This window comes from Oreochromis niloticus, linkage group LG8 (assembly GCF_001858045.2).
Source record: "Oreochromis niloticus isolate F11D_XX linkage group LG8, O_niloticus_UMD_NMBU, whole genome shotgun sequence".
Lineage (NCBI taxonomy): Eukaryota > Metazoa > Chordata > Actinopteri > Cichliformes > Cichlidae > Oreochromis > Oreochromis niloticus.
The window spans coordinates 19,165,165-19,185,240 of NC_031973.2; the positions used below are offsets into that span (position 1 = coordinate 19,165,165).

The 20,076-nt window shown below is 39.5% G+C and overlaps 1 protein-coding gene across 1 annotated transcript; it reads left to right on the forward strand.

Annotated features, from left to right (window-relative positions):
* Positions 1-287: 287 nt before the first annotated feature.
* nlrc3 (NLR family, CARD domain containing 3) lies at positions 288-18,200 on the forward strand. The gene is made up of 19 exons (XM_003438603.5): positions 288-562; positions 2,685-2,840; positions 4,642-4,905; positions 5,546-7,292; positions 7,374-7,460; positions 7,669-7,752; positions 8,267-8,350; positions 8,450-8,533; positions 8,608-8,691; positions 8,972-9,055; positions 9,206-9,289; positions 10,822-10,905; positions 11,293-11,376; positions 11,938-12,021; positions 12,259-12,342; positions 12,511-12,594; positions 16,441-16,524; positions 17,021-17,104; positions 17,180-18,200. The coding sequence occupies exons 2-19, from the start codon at positions 2,729-2,731 to the stop codon at positions 17,268-17,270; spliced, it is 3,393 nt and encodes a 1,130-aa protein (XP_003438651.1). The 5' UTR covers positions 288-562; positions 2,685-2,728; the 3' UTR covers positions 17,271-18,200.
* The last annotated feature ends 1,876 nt before the right edge of the window (positions 18,201-20,076 follow it).

Consider the following 20,076-nt stretch of genomic DNA (forward strand, 5'->3'; position numbering starts at 1 on the left):
CGGTGCTGTTAATTACTCATATTTACAGCATGTTTACTGTTTATCACTTTGCTCTGTTACTGCCTGACATGTTAGCGACCTGAAGCTCTTTGTGCTTCCTCCTATTGACCCTTGATGTGTCGTGTCAGCCCTGTGCCTGTGGTTTGACAGCATCTGCACAGTCGATGAAGAGACGAGCCCTACAGTGCGGTTTTCAGGTTTTGGAGAGCGTGACTTCGTCTGCACACACAGGAAGCAGTTACTTTTTTTCTCTCTCTTATTGTCACTGTTAAACCTGCCAACCACAGTGCAAAAATGCAGATGAGGCACGACACCGGAAAGGAGGTGCAGCACGAAGCAGTATCTCCAGCAGCAGACTTTAGACTGACTTCAGCTGCTGTGTGTTTGAGGCTCACTTCACTCGCCTGCCAACTCAAAGTTGTATTATAACCTTTAAAGATTCGTCAAAGTTGCACTTCTACTCTTCAGATATGTGCTTTCTGTGATAATCATGTGGCTACTTTATGAGACCGCGGTAAAGGAAGCATCTTTCATCCTTTCAGACAACTTCCTCTAACCCATGGTGAGTCACTTGAGTTTTCCTACTTTTTTTTGCTACAGAGTGTCTGACTTCATGCCTTCAGCAGCTTAAAGAGTCGTAAACTTTACTTTTCCATCATGGCTGTGAGTCAGCATCAGCTCCATGCTAGTGAAAATAGAGTATGTATAATCTTAACAGGCTTTCACTTACTTCTACAATGAAATATGATACATTAGAGCAAACACTCGTATTCCTGGCTTTTAATTCTTGCTGTGTAATGCTGGCATTCTTGAATCAGCACATTGTGCTACTGTAATGTGTGTTTTTGCTGCTGCTACCAGATACTGTAGTTTGCAAGATTTCATACCGTCTGAGGCTCCTACTGATCTTTAGCATCGTCTACTGACTTATCTGTGTTGGATGGCCGTTTAACAGTACACGTGTACTTTATTTTGTATACAACATAGTTCTAAAATATCACATGTAGGACCTTCTTATGAGGCTAATTTGGCTGCTACGGATATAAACTTTACTCTGGCTACTAAAACTGTGTCTTCCTTTTAGAGACATGATGCAATGAGCAACAAACCACACAGGAAAGCATTTGCAGTTTCCCCGTTTCTCGGCAAAACCTCAAACAAAACTTGAATTTTTGTTTGCACTACTTTCACTGAGCTTTTGTAAAATTGCAGTGAAAACAAGAAGAAGCTTCCTTTCACACTTTTCATGTTCATGCACAAACTGTGAGCTTAATATTTTGTAATAAACTGCACACAGTGCAGGGAGAAGGTATTTACTTTTATCACACAGGGCAAGGTAGATGTGGGTACTTCCTTCCCTTAACAAATGAAACGGCTGTTTAAAAGCATTTTGAATTTACTCGGGTTATCGTTGTCTATTATTCAGATTTATTTCCTGATCTGAGGGCATTTAAGTGTAACATGCAAAAAACTAAGAATTCAGGAAGGGGGCAGATACTTTTTCATGTGTATAGTTTACATATTTCCCTGTTTAATAGTATGTTTGTGTATGCACACTCTTCTGCAAACTCCAGGATGTGCAGCAAGCACAACATTACCGTAAATCTGGTTATTTGAAAGGCTGTTCACACTCATGGTTAAACCAGTGGGTCTTTCCAGAGGATTAAACTTGAAAAACTTGGCCTGGGCACATTGTGCTCATTTCATTTGCCTTTAATTTATAAAATCTTTTTGGTTCTTGAAGTTTGGGGATAATATGTAACTCCCCAGCAAAGCTGCATCAACTTAAAAGAGGCAAACTCTGCAAAGGATCACCAGCAATGTCTAGTAAAGGGATTATAGAGTCTTAGTCCATGTTGTCGTGTCAAAAATAGACAAAGACCACTGGAAAAATAGCTTATTGAAATACAGCTTTAATAAGATATAGACAAAACCGACAACAAGCACCCCCAGGGGATAAACAGACTTAAATATAATCGAGCAGCACCAGCGACTTGGCTCTTTGGGGGGGGGGCAAAAGAAAAAGATCAAAAAGTCTGATCCTTCTGGTTCTCTCCCTATTCCTCATCTCTTATGTAGATTCATTACTCATAGACTTGTGTATCCCAAGCCAGTTAGCGCGTCCTTTTGCCCTGAGAAAGGCCTTAAGGTGGTGCAGGTGGTGTTTGTCTCCTACTGTGCTCAGAGTCACAAAATCTGCATGTGGTGAACTCTTCATACAATATCAATACAAACAACAAACACAGTGTTCAACTTGTGCTTGTGTTCTCATAAGCTCTCATAAGCATGTGTTACTGAGGTGTATACAGGTGTACCTTTTTAATAAACACACTGATTAATTGGAGGTGATTAAGTAAATAATAATGATACTCTGCACACATATTTCTAAAGGAAATGGTCAAAATGATAATGATGATACTTTAGACTTTGAGTTAAAGGCGAAAATTCATATTCAACAATGTGCAAAAAGTGTTTATAAAACTAACAACATATCAGTTTAATTTCTCACTTTTATTATAAATATGTATTAGGGTTAATAGTAGCAGTATTATACAGCAAACTCTTCTTCAGAGCTTCAGCAGGATGACTGAAGGCAAAACGTGTTTGATTGGCTTAACCCCCATCGATCACAGCCCATAATGTCCGGTTGCATGCAGTAAGTAATGTGTGTGTGTGTCACATAGATAAAAGCGGGAGCATCAGCGGCAGACATATATCAGAGTTTCTCATGGAGAGGACACATTACGATTCTATCCTGGACCGAAGCAAACGCATTACGTGGCAGGACGACTGCTATGTGGATCTTCAGTCTACGACCTCATCGCAAGCAGAAACGGAGGGTAAGAGTCGGAGTCGCTGTGTCTGTAATGGTTTATTTAGCCTTTTAAAATAATTTTTTGGCAAAAATTTAATAGTGATCGTTAAGACAGCAACATTTAGTTCAATCAGTCGTCATCAGTGGAAGTAAAGTGTATTAATACTGGCATCTAAATACTTTATTATATGTAAAAAAGCACGTAAGTACATACAGGTTTATACATATATATATATATTTTCAGTGTCGTGCATGGATGTGTATCTGTCTGTGTATGTTTGTATGAGTGTATAGGTGTGGGGGCTTATGTATATGTGTAAATTTATGTATATATATATACACACACACATCTTTGTGGTATGAACACATATATCAATGTTATCAGCACTGATATTGCTTCTTTTTTTATCTAATTTGATTCCATTTACATCTCAGTACCCTCGATCTGTCCCCGTCTATCTGTTTCAGCTTGCCGTGTTTTTCTTGTTGTCTGTCCTTGTCCTGCGCTGCTGTTGCTTTGTTAAAAAAAACAATTTATGAAAAGTGCGTCAGTGATAATGGCAGGCTCATGAAATGGATTTTAAATGTAGTTATTTTAACATTAGTGGTGCACATCATATTCTGCTCTTATCAGCAGTGTTGAGCTGCAGAGGTGTCATCTGTAGGACAAGCTGATCTCTGTGGTTTAGCTTTCAAGTCTTTGTTTCACCATATGGTTCGCAAACAAGAAAACAATGTTATTACGATTCAAGATCCCGACCTCTGCTGTTGGAGAAGAGAATAAGTGGTATTGCATTACAGAGAACAGAACTGTTCTCTTACAAATATGAAAAAAATGTTGCAGATTTACCTCAGTCTGGCAGTTTCATACCTGAAAAAGTGTTAAAGTGTGGCAATGTTCATACTGTCTGCAGTGACAGGTGCTGTTTATGGTGTGTTTAAACTGTCACCTAGTTACCATTAAGAAAACTTTGACACAGTGCTCACCACGTCCGCTCGCAAGTTTCCTGTAGGGGCAAACCCTAATACTTCTCAGTAAGTTTGCAGGTTTTTAAAAAATCACTTTGATCTCCATCCAACCATCCAGCCGTATGTCGGCTCCGAGCAGCAGTCTGAGCAGAGACTTTGATTGATCTTGTAAATTTAGGAAAAGATTAAACAAACCTGTCAATCCTGGGAGTTCGTAAGGTAAACACTTGCTTGGATATTCGCCAATTCATAAGCAGACTATTTCCTGATTTAGGATTTTTAAGCAAATGTGTGATCATAGCAGATCCTCAGTTTTCAGGTTTGTATTTCAAGCTTTCCTGTAAACTCGCTGATGCTCTCTCTTTATTCTTTCCTCTTATTTTTTCCCGCTTTGTTAAGAGACATTTACACCGTTTCTAAATGGCAGGTTGGTGGTTTTGATGGATTATTGAAGTGGTTTTAAGGACACCACAGGCTCTGATTGTGATGTGGTGATTTCTGCATGCCAAGAGGATTTTGAAAATGTTTATATGTCTCTGGGTGTATTACACAACAAAGAAGAAGCTGACTTGGCTGTAATTTTTGAGTGTGTGTATGTATATATACACACATACACATATAAAGATTAGGGGAAAAATTAAATGAGGCAAAGGCATGTTATTTCTTTAAAAAATATGGTGTCCTCTTGTGTGCAAAGCCAATTACCATCCTCAGACTTTTTAATGAGAATAAATATCCGACAAAAACACAAATAATCCTGCATTGTCCCAGCCTAAGGAAGTGTCTTTGCTCATGAGTTAACACCACAATAATCTCATCAATCATAAAAATCCTAAAAGTGTTCTGTTATTCTTTAGATCTTGGTTGGATCCAAAAGCATCAAGACCAGCTGCAGAGCTTTATTACGCCGTCCTTCCTGGGGGAGATCTTAAACCACATGAGAAACCTGGATGTACTCAGTTCAGCTCAGGAGATCAAGGTCAAGGAAGCAGGCCGATTGCAGGATCAGATTAACATGCTCACCACTATTGTCACTGCCAAGGACAGTCAAGGCTCTGATGTCCTTCAGGGTTTTATAGAGAGCTCAGATTCTCAGGTTGCCCAGCTCATCATTAACCACGGTAAGAGGCTGCTACTCGCTGTCCTGTGTAATTCTTTAAATATGGGGGGTAGTAGCTCAGGCAACGAGTCCGGAGGAATGAAACTGCAAAGAAAATAAATAAATAAAATAATATTCTGTAAGTTCTGCCTGGCTCTGCCGGAGATTTCTTCCTGTTAAAAGGGAGTTTTTCCTTCCCACTGTCGCCAAAGTGCTTGCTCACAGGGCGCCATATAATTGTTGGGTTTTTCTCTGTATGTATTATTGTAGGGTCTACCTTACAATATAAAGCACCTAGAGGTTACTGCTGTTGTTAATTAGCGCTGCATGGAATTGAATTAATTTGCCATTTTTGTTTACTAATTAATAATTTTTAAAATGTTTATTTGTTTACTTATTTCTGCTTTCTTGCTTGCATATGGAAATATGTATATGAAATGTAGATATTAATACTTTTTTCTGCCAGTTTGGTTCCTCTATAGACATGTGGCTTTTACAAGTGTTTCTATAGTGTTTAGTGTATGACTGTGTAAGTTTAAATGCAATATTGCAAAGCACCTTTCACTCACTGGGATCAAAGCTTAATACAAAATTACTGTTCCGTGTTAGTGTCCTTTTTCCAGAGAATAACCGGGGTGAATTTCTTTTGTTTTTGTCTGTAGATGCCATGGTAAAAGAGCACAAGGAGGTCCTCTTACGCCGATATGAACAGTACAGAGACAGAGACTCAATCAGCTGCCCCAGACTTAACATCTCATCAAGAACCTTACTACTTGTCGATGGACTTTCTGACCTCCAACAAAAGGAGCATGACCTGATGCAGGTGGGAGTGACTCGAGGAGAGAAAAGAAATCATCTTAGGCAGCTGGGGTTAGCAAAACTATTTGAGCCCCTCACCCGAGTCAGTATGCCCCCTAGGGTCTCCCTCACAGTTGGGGTAGCTGGTATCGGCAAAACAACCTGGGTGAGACACTTTGTCCGGCAGTGGTGCCAAGGGATCATCTGTACAGACATAAACTTTGTGCTACCGTTCACATTTGCCGAGCTGAACTTGCTGGACAAGCTTTCTGCTGAGAGGCTGGTGAAAATGGCTTTTCCTCATATATCTGATCCCAGTCTGGTCCTGAACAGCTCCTGTCGGACTCTGCTCATACTTGATGGTTTGGACGAATTCCGCTGCAAATTAAATTTTTCCGATGCAGCTCCTTGCAGCGACCCAAAAAAAGAAGTGCCTATTGACGACTTAGTCACCAACATCATTCGAGGGAATCTGCTTCCCGATATAGCAGTCTGGGTGACTTCCAGGCCAAGAGTAGCTTCCCTTATCCCTGGAGGTCTGGTTGACAGGGTGACTGAGATCCCAGGATTCAGTCCAAAGGATATAGAGATCTTTCTGAATCACCATTTCTCTGAGAAGGATTTTGCCAGGAAAATATGGTCACACTTGGAATCCAATAAGATCTTGATGGTGATGTGCTATATACCCTGTATTTGCTGGATAGTAGCTGACACTTTGTTATACATCATGCAGAATGAAGCACAGGAGACTCTTCCGAGGACTTGCACTGAGCTGTATGCCAATTTCTGTTCAATGAAAGCAGAATTGGGCGAACCAAGAGGCAGAGAGCCTGTAAAAATGGAGCAACTTCACGGGAGCAATCGGAAACTGCTGGGGAATCTCGGACGACTGGCTTTCTATGGGCTTCTTAAACACAAGTATGTCTTCAGTGAACAAGACCTCAAGAACTATGGGATTGAGCTACTGGTCACTCAAAGCAGTCTCGGTTCTGGAGTTCTTGTTCGGGAGGAGTCAACCATCAACACGACGTACCGCTTCACACATTTGACTCTGCAGGAGTTTCTTGCAGCAACTTTCTACCATGTTTCCTCAAAGCGGGCAATCTTTGACTTGTTCTCTGAGAGTTCCATGTCTTGGCCCAAGATTGGTTTCCAGAACCACTTCAGAAGTGCCTTTCAGCACTCACAACAAGCTGAGGATGGTCACCTGGATGTGTTCGTACGCTTCCTAACAGGCCTGCTGTGCTCAGCTGCAATCAAACCTCTTGCTGGACTTCTGGCCCTCGGGAAAGACGATGGCAACAACAAGACATGGGCAGCAGGGTTTTTGCAGGGTCTGTTGGTCAGCGGGGGTGCTGTGGTCTCCCTGCGTGCAGTCAACCTAGCTTACTGTTTACAGGAGCTGCAGCATACAGAGATGCTGCGGAGCGTAGAGGAGGATTTACGGCTCGGCAGTCTAGCGGGAAAGTTAACGCGGCCTCACTGTGTGGTGCTGGGTTACCTGCTCCACGTGTCTCCGGAGTGCAGCGAACAAACCAACCTGACAGCCTCTCTGAACGCCTCGACAGTGAAATGTTTGCTCCCGCAGCTGCTGTACTGTAGCCATCTAAGGTGAGCTTCTCAACCCAAATACATCCAATAAAACTAAACTCAGGATTCAACGGTGAAACTCAGGTTTTATCTGCTCATCAGGTTGGAGAATAATCACTTTAAAGATGATGTCATGGAGTTGCTGGGAAGTCTCCTGAGTGCCAAAGACTGCCATATCCAAAAAATAAGGTGAGTCTTTTTTTTGTGTGGTAAAGCATCATATGAGAAACAATCGTTGTTCTGAACAACTGTATCACATCAAGCTGCTTTATGATTGACCTTGCTGACTACTCTCAGTGGTTGTGTGATTGTAGGATTGGTGAAAGTATAATTATGATTGTAATTATTATTAATACCTTGAACAACATAAATGCAATTTCTTCTATCCCTCCATCAGTCTGGCGGACAATGCCATCAGCAACAAAGGAGCCAAAGCCCTGAGTCGAGCCCTCTTGGTGAACCGCACGCTGACTTCTCTCAAGTGAGATCTGCAGTGTTTGATGTCTGAACTGAATGAACAATTAAAACCTTTTGAGTTCAGTATTTCCAATTATCTGTATATAAAGGATAGCTGCTGCCCCCACGTCTGAAAAGTATATTTTATGGTGTCAGTAGCTAGTTCGCTGCTCTAGAGCTTGGCTAGCTGTTAGTGTGCAGTTTCTCAGTTTCTCTTGTGTCTAGATTAAAAAAACTAAGATGGCAGTGGACAAATTGCTCACACCAAGGCTTTAAAAGATGAGTAACCATGACAACATAGTAGCTACTTCCATCTTTTACATACAGTATATAATGTTTCCCAAAAACAGAACCTTGTAATAAAAAATGAGTGACCTGAAATGGGGCAAAGCCTGTTAGTTTTGATGTAGTATAGTCATTCAAGAGTTGATCATAATACTTATTAATAATAATGCTAAACCTGCACCTTATAATTTACACCTTTTATTGCTATGTAGAGTTTTAGTAAATCATCTAATGACCTGTTTATGTTGTTTTAGTCTCCGGAATAACAACATCGGCTCCAAAGGTGCAAAGTTCCTAGCAGAGGCTCTGAAAATGAACCAAGTCCTGACATCAATCAAGTTGAGTATAATTGCTCTACAGCTTAACTGACACACACAGACTTCCAGTTTATATTTTCTAGTTCGTACATTTGCTCAATTTTCCCGACTTCTCATCAGCTTTCAGAACAACGCCATCGAGGAGGAGGGTGCTCAGTCGCTTGCAGAAGTGCTGCAGTGCAACCGCAAACTGGTGTCTCTGAAGTGAGTTTGGTCTTGTTTACAGATGTTGTTTTTATGAATGTCCCGTAGATTAATGTGCATCTTTTTTTTTTAAGTTTACGGAAGAATACAATCGCAGCAGGCGGAGCCAAAAGGATTGCAGAAGCACTGAAGACCAACCGGACTCTCACAAAGTTGATGTAATGCAGAATTAATATTCATTCAGTGATCTTGGAGATAATGTACTGAACTCCTAGGCCAGAACATTTAAAGACTAAAAGCTAATCATTACTTCTTCACATTTTTGCAGATTGATGATGAGGTGTACAGTTATGATAGCTCATTGACACACTAGCTTGTTACTAGGCTTCATTTGATCTTGTTTACCACCACACATGTACCTGGTTCACATACTGATAATTCAGATTAATGACTTTCTTTCTCCTAATGCGTCGGGTGTATTTGTGTTCTTGTCTGCAGTCTTTGTGGTAATCAGCTTGGGGATAAAGGGACGGTAGCTCTGGCCGAGGCTTTGGCGGTCAACCACACTCTTCTCTCACTCCAGTTAGTATCTTCTGCCCATGAGTGCAGTGCAAATGCATTTTAATCGTGTGGGAAGTGACATTTCAGTTCACACACCACAGAAAGGGAAATGGTGTTTGCTTTGAATGCTATTCATTACAGCTGCATTTAACTTTTCATCTCTTTTCATAGCCTTCAGAGTAACTCGATCAGCAACAAGGGAATGACAGCCTTAACCAAAGCACTAAGGCTGAACCATGGCCTTGTCTCCTTGAAGTAAGGACCAAACTTAAAGTTTCCCTGTTTGTGTTTGTGCAGTAACCCAAGAATATTTTTGTCTTTTTTGGGAGAACTTGATTTTTCCAACAAGCAACTGTCAGTTAAACTCAGAAGAGAGTTACTTTAGCTAAGAAATGATTTAAAAAGCTGATGTTATTTTGAGCTTTAGGTGACCAATCAGTGATCTGGGTCAGTTATTTGTCTGACTTAGCTTCAGTAGGCATCTTGTGCAAGTTTTTCCTCAAGCTTTTCTTTCTGTGCAGATTAATTTTATTAGCACTGAAGAAAGTTAGCATGTTGTTTCCTTCTGCACCTCCGACTCTTTATGTATTGCTAATTAGCTGCAGACTTTGGTTCAACAGAATAAAGTTTAAATGCTTTTACAGTTACACAAGTCCACATGTTTTGTCTTTTTGCCATTATTTTGCCTCTGTACACCACTACAGTGGATTTTAAATCAGTCAAGATGTGATTACAACTTAGACTTTAATTCAATTGATTTAATTTTTTTTTTTTTTAATAACTATTTAGGAATAATAGCCATTTTATGCATAGTCTACCATTTTAAGAAGCTCAAACTTAATTGGACTTAACTAAAATAAATTTAATAAAAAGATGTTTTTAATACTTGGAGGAAAATCATTTGCAGTCATTGAGTACCTGCAGGCATCACCAAATGCTGTTTCCTCCCTTTTTATTTTTACTTTTTCAGAACTGTGCAGTTTCTTTTAGATGTTTCCCGGCGAAGGCTACATTAGCCTTCTTATTCTTGAGTGTAGTTATTTGCACTTTCATTTTAAACCCTCTCTATTTCCATTCATGAAGGCATTTGTTGACTGCAGACTGATATTTATACGCCTACCTCCTTGAAAAACAGTTTTGACTTGGTTAGATGTTTTAAAGGTGTTTGGGGGTTTTTTTCCCTTTAACCATGGAAATAATTCTGTCATCATCCACTTTAGTTGTCTTCTGTGGTTTTTCTTTTTTTGTTGCAGAGCAGGGGGGCTTTGCATAAAGATGGCTGTAATTCCTGATCATTTAAGGCACAACTTTTGTTAAACACCTTAACCCTTTGACTGCCTGCTCAACCATTTGGTTGAGCATACTTTGAGAGACTATATATAATTATATCATTATTGACCTAAAGGAATAGAAAATATGGACAAATAGTTTTCACTGTATTTTTCTTGGTGAGGCAGTCAAAGGGTTAAAAGAAAACTGAAAGTCTGCACGTCATTCACACTTGATTATTTGATATAAAATCCACTGATGTGGGGTGCAGAGGCAAAATGACAAATATTGTCTCTCAGTCCAAAAACCTATAAAACTAACTGTATCTTATGTGCAGTATATCTTATCTGTTAGACACATGTGATTAGTATTCATATTTTGTGTCTCAAAAAAGGGAGTAAAAAAGTCTGTCTTTGGAAAAGGTTTGCCAAATTGACAGTATCTTGGCATTTTAGTGGCTGTAAAGTTGTCATGCTTGTGTCTTATGTCACTTTTCATGTGTTTTTCTGTCTATTTAGTCTGAGGGAGAACTCCATTGGGGTAGAGGGAGCAAAGAACATGGCCCATGCCCTCCATGAGAACAACACTCTGCAGGACCTCGAGTGAGTCAGCTCATTAATAGTAGTACAGTATCATCCCTCACAGAAGTGCGGGAATACCCGACTGTTCAGTAAATGTCACTCCCCCAGATCATGCCGTGTCATACAATACTGCTGCATGATGAAAAGCACAAAAACTGCGAGATAACTGTTTGTATTGTGTAGCTCTGTGTAGGTAATGTGGGGACATTTCCAACCTACTGCAACACTGGCAGCTGCAGCCATCTTCTAGTGTTATAATACTTCCTGTAATCACCTTTTTCCAGTGTTATTTTCAAAACTTGAAGCCTCTGTGAAAGCTGACATGTTGAAAACGCTCTGACAGTCTTTGCATTACATACAATAGGGCTCATATTTGTGTGTTTGTTTGCATATTTGTGTGTTTTCCAGTCTCACAGCCAACCTTTTACATGATGACGGAATTCAAGCTATCGCTGGTGCAATCAAGTTTAATCGAGGCCTAACCTCCTTGCAGTAAGTGGAGCTTGAATCAGAAATAAACACATCCAAACAGATAAACCCCACTCTGAGAGTAGAAGTGGGAGTCTGCACTGCACAGCAACCGATGCATTCTCAGCGATGTAATAAAGTTCTAGTAAACAAAGCAGGATATTTATACCTATATCTTTAAGCACACACTCTACCCATAACCCCGATAAGGACAAGTGGAAGAGAATGAATGGTTAGAGTCTTTGATTCTGAAATGTGGTTGAGCAGAAATTGGAGCTAAATCAAAATAGTGAAGTAAATGGTTCTTATGTAGCACTTTTCTACTCTACTTGAGTTTTTAAAGCACCTTATACAACACGACCATATTTTTTCGACACCTAAATGCTTTCTGTCTAAGATTCACACGTTGATGGACACATTGGAGAGCAACTTTAAGGTTCGGTATCTTTCCAAGTATACTTCGGCATGCAGACTAGAGCATCTGGGGATTGAACCAGCAACCTTCTGATCATCTTTAATAAATCTTTAATAAATTCAAGTGTATTTGCTTTATACTGGGTCTCTTCTTTTCCTCTCTTTTCACAGTCTGCAGTGGAATTTCATCAAGTCCACGGCCACTAAAGCTCTGGCCCATGCACTCCTCTCCAATTCCACAATGCAACTCCTGGAGTAAGACCAACAAACCTTTTTCACTCCTTTGTTTGTAAATATATCGATCTCACCCAAAATTTTAAAACTCTTTCCTGTTGTCAAAGCCTGCGCTGGCATTACTTGGAGAAATGACTCGCTCCAGGCTTTGAGTGAACATATGTCATCAGCAACCATGTAATTATGTAAAACCTTATCCACAAGGCTGTATTGTTATTCATAGCTGTTTCTGTGTGTGTTTCTATCTCCATCCTACAGCCTTCAAGAAAATGCTATCGGGAATGAAGGCGTCACTTTTCTCGCTGAGGCTCTGAAAACCAACGCGTCACTGCGCACTTTATGGTTGGCATAACGATCGTGTCCAACGACAGATCAATCATTTTTGTGGTTGTTTAAGTTGAAAATATCAAAATTGAGGACAGAAGTCTGTTTTTATAGGTATAGAATAAATATAGAACTGTGAACAAACATGTCCTGTATGTGTGACCCTTTTGTGTGACGTCTCTTCAGTCTTCAGGGAGTCTCAGCAGGGACGAGTGGCGCCATTAAAATGGCAGAAGCTCTGATGACCAACCAGACCCTGCAAACATTAGAGTGAGTACAAATTTTTCCTTGTGTCAACCTTTCCTTTGTTTTAGCCGCATATCATTAAGACGCTCTTCAGCAGCTTAGCTTTGTCAGTTAAAGTTGGCCTAATCTACAGCAGAGTGAAACCAAGCAGCACTCGTTGACTTCTATCTAAATTAACTTCCAGTCTCTTATCTGTCTGCTTCTAAAGATTAATAGCTTTTGATTGTTTCCTGTTATGAGCTTTGTTTATCTTCATTTGACAATCCCAGCATGCAATTTCAATTTACTGATTGCAGTCTGGCAACGTTGTATGTGTCTGCTTGAGGTAGATATTATTTTAAGAAGGCAGTTAGTTGTCTCTAACAGATCACTGACAAGTCATGATCACGATCACTGGATCAGATGAGTGCGCCTCCATGGAAATGTTCGTTATTTCCAAATGATAAACAATAAAAGTGGTGACTCATCAGAATACCACTAGACCTTCTCTTTGTGAATAATGTGAGAAAATTCAGCACCTAATCCTCAACCAGTTTGAGACTATTTAAGCTCCCCTGCTGCTTGATGATTAAATGACTCAGTGTGTTTCTAATGGCAACTTTACATTTCTTTATTTTTTTCCACATGTAATGACTTGTCTATATTATTGTGGATTTACATTCACTCTGATTTTATGGAGTTAAATTTAAACATACCATAAAAATATTACAATACATACAGCCATGTGAAAAAGAAATGCAATAACCCCAGTAATGTGAAAAACACCGAACTGCTTCTATAGGACTTAAGAAGGCAGGTGCTGCTAATCAAATACACTTGATTAACTGATCACCAGCAAGTGCGAGCACCTCTGTAAAAGCAAAGGTTTTGGCATTTTGCTGGTGTGGTGAATTCAGGTGTGTTAACACATTGTCACAGTCTTCCCAAGAGTGAACAGCCCACCAATTTTCCCTGAGGTCAGACCATGCAATGCTCAGAGAAACTGCAAAACAAACCAAGAGCTACATCTCAGACTCTACAGGCCTCAGTTAAGCATTAAATTTCATGATGGCGCAATGGTAACAAGATTGAACCAGTGTGGCTTGTTCGAAAGGGTTGCCGGGACGACACCTCTTCTCTCTAAGAAGTGGCACAGGTTAGGATAGTAAAGTTGTATTTGAACAAACCACAAGATTTCTGGGACTTTAGACCTCATTTACTAACAATGTGCACTCAAAAATCTGACCTTGTGTACAGACAAATTAAAGTCTGGCTGTCGTAGGAAATTTTTACACAATGTTTAGAATTACAGTTATTTTTTTTATTACAAAAAGCCTTGATATTAGTGCTGGATGTCATCACTTACAGTCTAATTTCTTGGACCTCTCTCATGGATGCTGAAAAATTGAATTCAGTGAGTTTCTTATCACAGATTGACAGATATGGTCCTCTTTGTTCTTTTTCTCTCATTCAGTTAGACTTTTTTTCTATCAACTTTGAGTTCCAAGCAAGTCTCAGGGGATGTGATATACAGAGCTACTATTTTGTCAGTAGGAGCCCCACTTTTCCTTTTTCTTTTAAACTGTTGAAAACACTCTGGAAAGCTGTGCCTTTTCCTCTTTGGACAATTGTTTAAGTTTCTTCAGTTGGACTTTCTCCTGCTTTCCTCTTTTAGTGGTGCACGGTTCTCTCTTGCAAGATAGTAACTGCTTTCTCTGCTTTACCTGGAAGTACTAGAGTTGGATGTCTCGAGACCGGTCTCGACGGACTTTGGTCTTGGTCTTGTCTTGGTCTGGCTGTCTCGATCTTGCCGTCTCAGATCGATATAGTGGTCGGGAGATTTGGAGTCAACACTATCCACGACACACAACGTAACATTCGATAATGTGTCATGCGCAAAAGCATCAGCTCTAAGAGCCGTGCTTAGAGAGTGCTTTGTGGTGAATCAGAAGAGTCGACTCCCATTGAGCGAGAGCCGGCTCCTCACTTAATTTCCTTTCGCTGCTCAGCTCTCACACAGTGGCTCAGCTGTGCTCCAATCCCTCCATATTGTGGCCAATCACATGTGAGGATATAGGATAATATCATTATGTGAAAAACAGAGAGGGTGAGAGACGCGACAGTCAAGTGGAGCGTGTGTCTGTCCTCTCAGTAAGTGAGTGAGACAGTAGACAGCGGTGAGGAGGGCTGTGCGAGTGCATCACAAAAACACATAAATATGCCTGACACCCGTAAACGAAGCAGCATCTGGCTGCAGCTTAAAGACTTTTTTGTCTCGGTCTCCGTCTTTGTCTCGTCTCGACTTTGTCTTGGTCTTGACTCAGTCTGTCTTGGTCTTGGTCTTGTCTTGGTCTCGATACCCTCTGGTCTTGGTATTGTCTTGGTCTTGGTTTAGGCGGTCTTGACTACAAGTCAAGGTAGTACGTCTGAATGAAATGGAGACGTGACAATATCCAGATTTTATGGAGATTGCAAAAGCCTCTTTGTTTTGAAAGAGTCTGATTTATCAACATATAAACTGTGGTAAGAATAAAAACAAGCTGGTGCACATGTTTCTTAAATCTAAGAGTAAGTTTGCATAGACACTTGTTTGTTTGAATAGAGTAAGAACTCCACGCACATTAAATGAAGCCCATTGTCCTTTAAACAGAAAAGACCAAAGTGGAGATGTTTGGCCACAATACGCAGAGTAACATTTGGGGAAATTTGAACACAGCACAAACACTTCATAACAACTGTCAATCACTGTGTTGGAGGGATGGTGATTTGGCCTTGTTTTGCAGCCACAGGATCTGGACACCTTGCAGTCCTTAGGTCAACCATGACCTCCTCTGTACCTGGAATAATTTTGGAATCAAATATGAGGACCAAAATTCTTCCACAGTGATGTGAGACACTGATAAAGTCATGCAGAAATGATTATTCCTGCTAGAGGTGGCTCTACCCCATATGGAAAAGATATATATAAATCTTATAAAGTTTGTATCTGTCTTGTGTGAAACTTGTATGAAGAGCATACAAGAGTGGAAACAGATATAAGATCCATTGAAAAATTATATAAATGAAACTTGTATGTTTTGGATACTTACTAAAACAATATATGAAAGTAATGAGAAAGTGGCCACTTTCATGAGTAAATCATATAAGCCTTATATTCACTATATGAAGTAGGCGACATCTTATGCAAGTTTTTATAAGTTTTTACTATTTCTTTTCCATATGGGACAAGCTACTGAAACATGCGATGTAGTTAGTTTTTCATCAGTAATTTGGCATTTCTGTTGATCTTATTGTAAATTTAAAATGTAAAATCTCTTTGTTTATTCAAACGACTTTTTTTGCAGCAGTGAACAAAGATTTTTCAGCGGATTTTAGAATGAGTTTGACTGCTTCTTATTTGCTGAAGTAGCCAAAACAAATTTTCTTCATTAGTGACTTTTTAATCTAAAGATTTTCTTGATGGGTTTTTCATAACCTTTCAGGAACTTCACTAAAAGGATAATTAATTTTTTTTTTTTTTAAGCAACAAAAGAGACAATTAAAATACAATTGCCTCCGAACAGAACAACACAGTGCTAAAGAAAAACAGGAGCAAAGAAGAATACGCGCCAGCTATGGACAGAAAAGTGTTTGAAAGATTTTCAGAAAGAAAGCAAAAGAAGCGTTCTGGTGTGTGAGCTCTCTGTGACTCCCATTTACATTTTATTTCTGCTGAGCAGTGTGCACACAGCAGCTCGTTGCAAACTGTCATTTTTAGTCCTGGTAAACAACCAATTTCACCTGTCATTGAAACGACACAAGAGAAAAGTGAGAAAAACAATTGAAGGCTCTAGTCTGATGAGACACTCACCTGGGTGGAGCTCGCAGCTCATTTTCCACTATGTTTTTCAGTCTGCGTGGGAACACTGTAGGAATGGAGGGAGCCAAGGCCCTGGCCAACGCCTTGAAATCCAACAGAAGCCTCAAGTCGCTGAAGTAAGCACAACTGGAACTTCATTTCATGACATAAACTCCATTCGTATATTAAACCTGTGGTAGAAAAGTAAATGCAGCTGCTGATTTCATTGCTTTTACTCTGTCACCTCAGAGCAGCTTCACCCAGTGATTAAAAAAAATAATAATATGTAACCTCTATTTTACGCTATAACTTCAGAAAGAAAATCACTTTAAAGCAGCAGCCTCCTCCAGGGTTCCTTACTGCAGATTGACATGCTGCCTGATTTATCTGTTTAATCAGGGCTCAAATTTATTCTCCCACACTCTCCTCTGCTGTTCATCCATTATTTGGTTAGCTGCAAATAACCCCAGCTACAGAGATGCATGTGTGCTGAAATCCCCATTTTTTGTTTTTTTTTCTTCTGGAATCCAACATTCATCAATATCCAGACCTTTACGTTTGAAATTTATAGAGTTACTCACAGATATCACTACATTTGATCGAAAAATAAATCTTCCGTGTGTGATTCATCAGTCTGCAGGAGAACTCTCTGGGCATGGATGGAGCCATATTCATCGCAACAGCCTTGAAGGGAAACCACCAACTGACGTACATCAAGTAAGTTTTCTTTTACCGTTTATTTATAGTTATTTATCTGTTTATCGATTTGTCGTATTAAAACTGTTCCTTCAGTTTGCAGGGAAATGGCATTGGAGAATCTGGAGCTAAAGTCATATCTGATGCTATAAGAGCCAGTGCCTCCGGCTGCGTGGTGGACATCTAGCCCACCAGAGAGAGCAGCCGTCACTGAGGAGGGTCATACTAGCAGCACAGGGATAACAGCTGCCTTTGTTATACAAAGCAGATGTAAACTATGTAATTTAACTAATTCTGTATAATAGTTCTGACAAGTTATTTGGTGCGTTGCATTTTTATATAGATTCTGTAATATTTATTAGGTGACTAAACAGCGGTTTTGAAGATGCAGTTCAGCTTTAGACAAACACTTGAGAAGCGCAATATGTAATGTAATAAACACACATTAAGCTCAGAAAGTTAAAGTAGAGCAGAATTCCTCCATTAAGATGTCATTTTGTACATTTGCTCTGTTTGCACAATTAAATGTGGCAAAAATAATGTAAGTTATTTCAAGAGGACAAAACTGGTTTTATAACCTTCGGGTAATTTGTGTTTGGTTTATTATGCCTGTCTTACAAGTGTTAAATACCAGAAATACTGACATGACAAAATACACTCCAACTGAGCAGAACTGAGTAAAACTTTTTATTTATTCCAACGTTTCTTGTTGCAGTCGACCTTATTGGAAATGAGGCTTTTGGCTATTTTAAGCCTGCATGTTATAGATGCAGTTATTATGATGTTTGGAGCCTCTGGAGACAATGAACTGAGAAGGAGAACATGTCTTTAAAATTGTAAGAAGAAAACAGTCTGTCTCCTTTGACCCATACTCAATAGTGGCTTTGTGGACCATAATGTAACAGCAATCTAGTTCATTATTTGTCTTGGCTTGTTAAGCTAGCACCTCAGTGTGCCAATAAAAGCACACACATGTATATATGTATATATGTGTTTTCCAGTAATAATAATAGGACATGTAATGTGTACAGTTTTTGTGACATATGTGGAATGTAAATATATGGACTTAATTGAAACGGTACCTGTTAATAAATGTGTTATATACATGAAGAATAAACTTGACAGTCTGTGGTCATTTAATGAAAAAAGTACATATGTACACCAGATTCTCAGATCAACAATTGACAAACACGGGTTCCTTAGGGAGCTGCAGGTGGAGCTCTGACATCTCAGGTCTGATGTGATACTGAAGTGAGTATGTATTGTCATGGTGCCAAGATCTAAAGAGCCTTCAAAGAAAAAGCTGTGAATAGTGAATAAATGAGCATCTAGAAAAAGCAGGGGCAACAGTTTCCTCCAGGAAGAAGAGTAAGAATCGACTGAAAAACGGTATAACAGAGGGAAAACACAATGAGTAAAAAGACAGAATTCTGTGCCAGTTTAAATACTGCCAAGTGTAAATGAGTGCAGATTTATCGAAACCGTGCTAGTCCCCCTTTATCCAGACCTCCCACAGTGAAAACAGGTGTGGAGTCAGTCAATACTTGAATATTTTCCAGTTACAGAAGTAGCCTTGTACACTGCAGGTGCACTGATCACAATTTCAAGCTGTTCGAATGTTCTTGTGAACAATTATACCCACTGCATTAATGGCATCCTAGTTTCAAAGCCAGCACAATGCAATCTAGCTCCATTAAAGAGCTCATGAGTCTGATTCTTGAGTCTGAGTAAAGGATCGAGAGTGTTTTTTTAAAGGTCAGTGTCATCTTCTACTCAGATTATAAAGCTGAACCCCACAAGAGGCAACATTTTCCTTTTGTCCCCGGAGCTCCGCACGTGTTCGGCATTGAAAAGTGTAAAATTATTATCGGTATTCTAACTGAACAGCCTACTCTCTTTTCATCTTTCCTCAACACAAAGATGACAATTCAGACAGGCATTTCGAAATTACATCAAAAGGGGGAAAAAACAGGCAACAGAATCAAAGATATGAAAAGATGCCAAAATGCTCTCAGAGAGGTCGTGCTCAGGCAACCTTTAGCGTTGTTTAGCTCATGGGATCATGTCAGTGTAATCATTTCTTCTTCTTCTTTTTTTTTAACAGAGAACAGTCATGAAAGCTCATAGCTGTCATGGTCTCATCATCCGTCTATGGCTAGTTTGTTTTCTTCTTGTGTGTGTTAGAGTTTGTGTGCATCATGCACATCGCTATCCACCTGTGTTTCTAAACCTCTTACTTATGGCTATTTATGACTCAGTATGTGATTTAATATTTATTTTCATAATTAAAGAGTGCATGTTTTGTACCATCATCAAAACTGTATCTGCGTAACTCAGCAATACACAAGATGAGGCGTCTAAATAAGAATTTTAAAAAAACAAATCTCTCAACGCTTGTTAAGCCCAAATTTCAAAAAGACTTATAAAGTGTAATGAATGTAGTTGTGAGCTAATGCTTTTTCCAGCTTGCTGGTGATTTACTTTAAGGTGGACATTGGTGAGTTACACCAGTGAGTCAAGCATTTCTGATCTGTTGGCATCTCCTGTAATGAAATGTATTCCTGCTTATGTATTACTGCTTAATTAATCCATTCATCCCAGAATGAATGGATGGAGCCTATCCCAGCTGTTTTAGGGCGAGAGGCAGGGTACACCCTGGACAGGTCGGGCTGTGCCATCAATTACTGTAAATTTAAATGTCATTAAGAAATGATCAGACAAAACAGGCTTTATAGAGAATACTGTTAAATTTTTAATTTCTATGCCATATGTGGGAACAATTTCCAGAGTGTGATCACAGTGCTGTATGCGCTCATTCACATTTTGAGAGAAACCAATTGAGTCTAATAATAGAATAAATGCACTGTTAAGGCATTAGGGACAACTCTAACAGTCAGGCTTTCAAACAAAGGCTTTCTATAGCTGACAATGTATTTATATAACACATAATACAGTTAATATACACAGACTTGAATGATTTGTGAAACTCATTA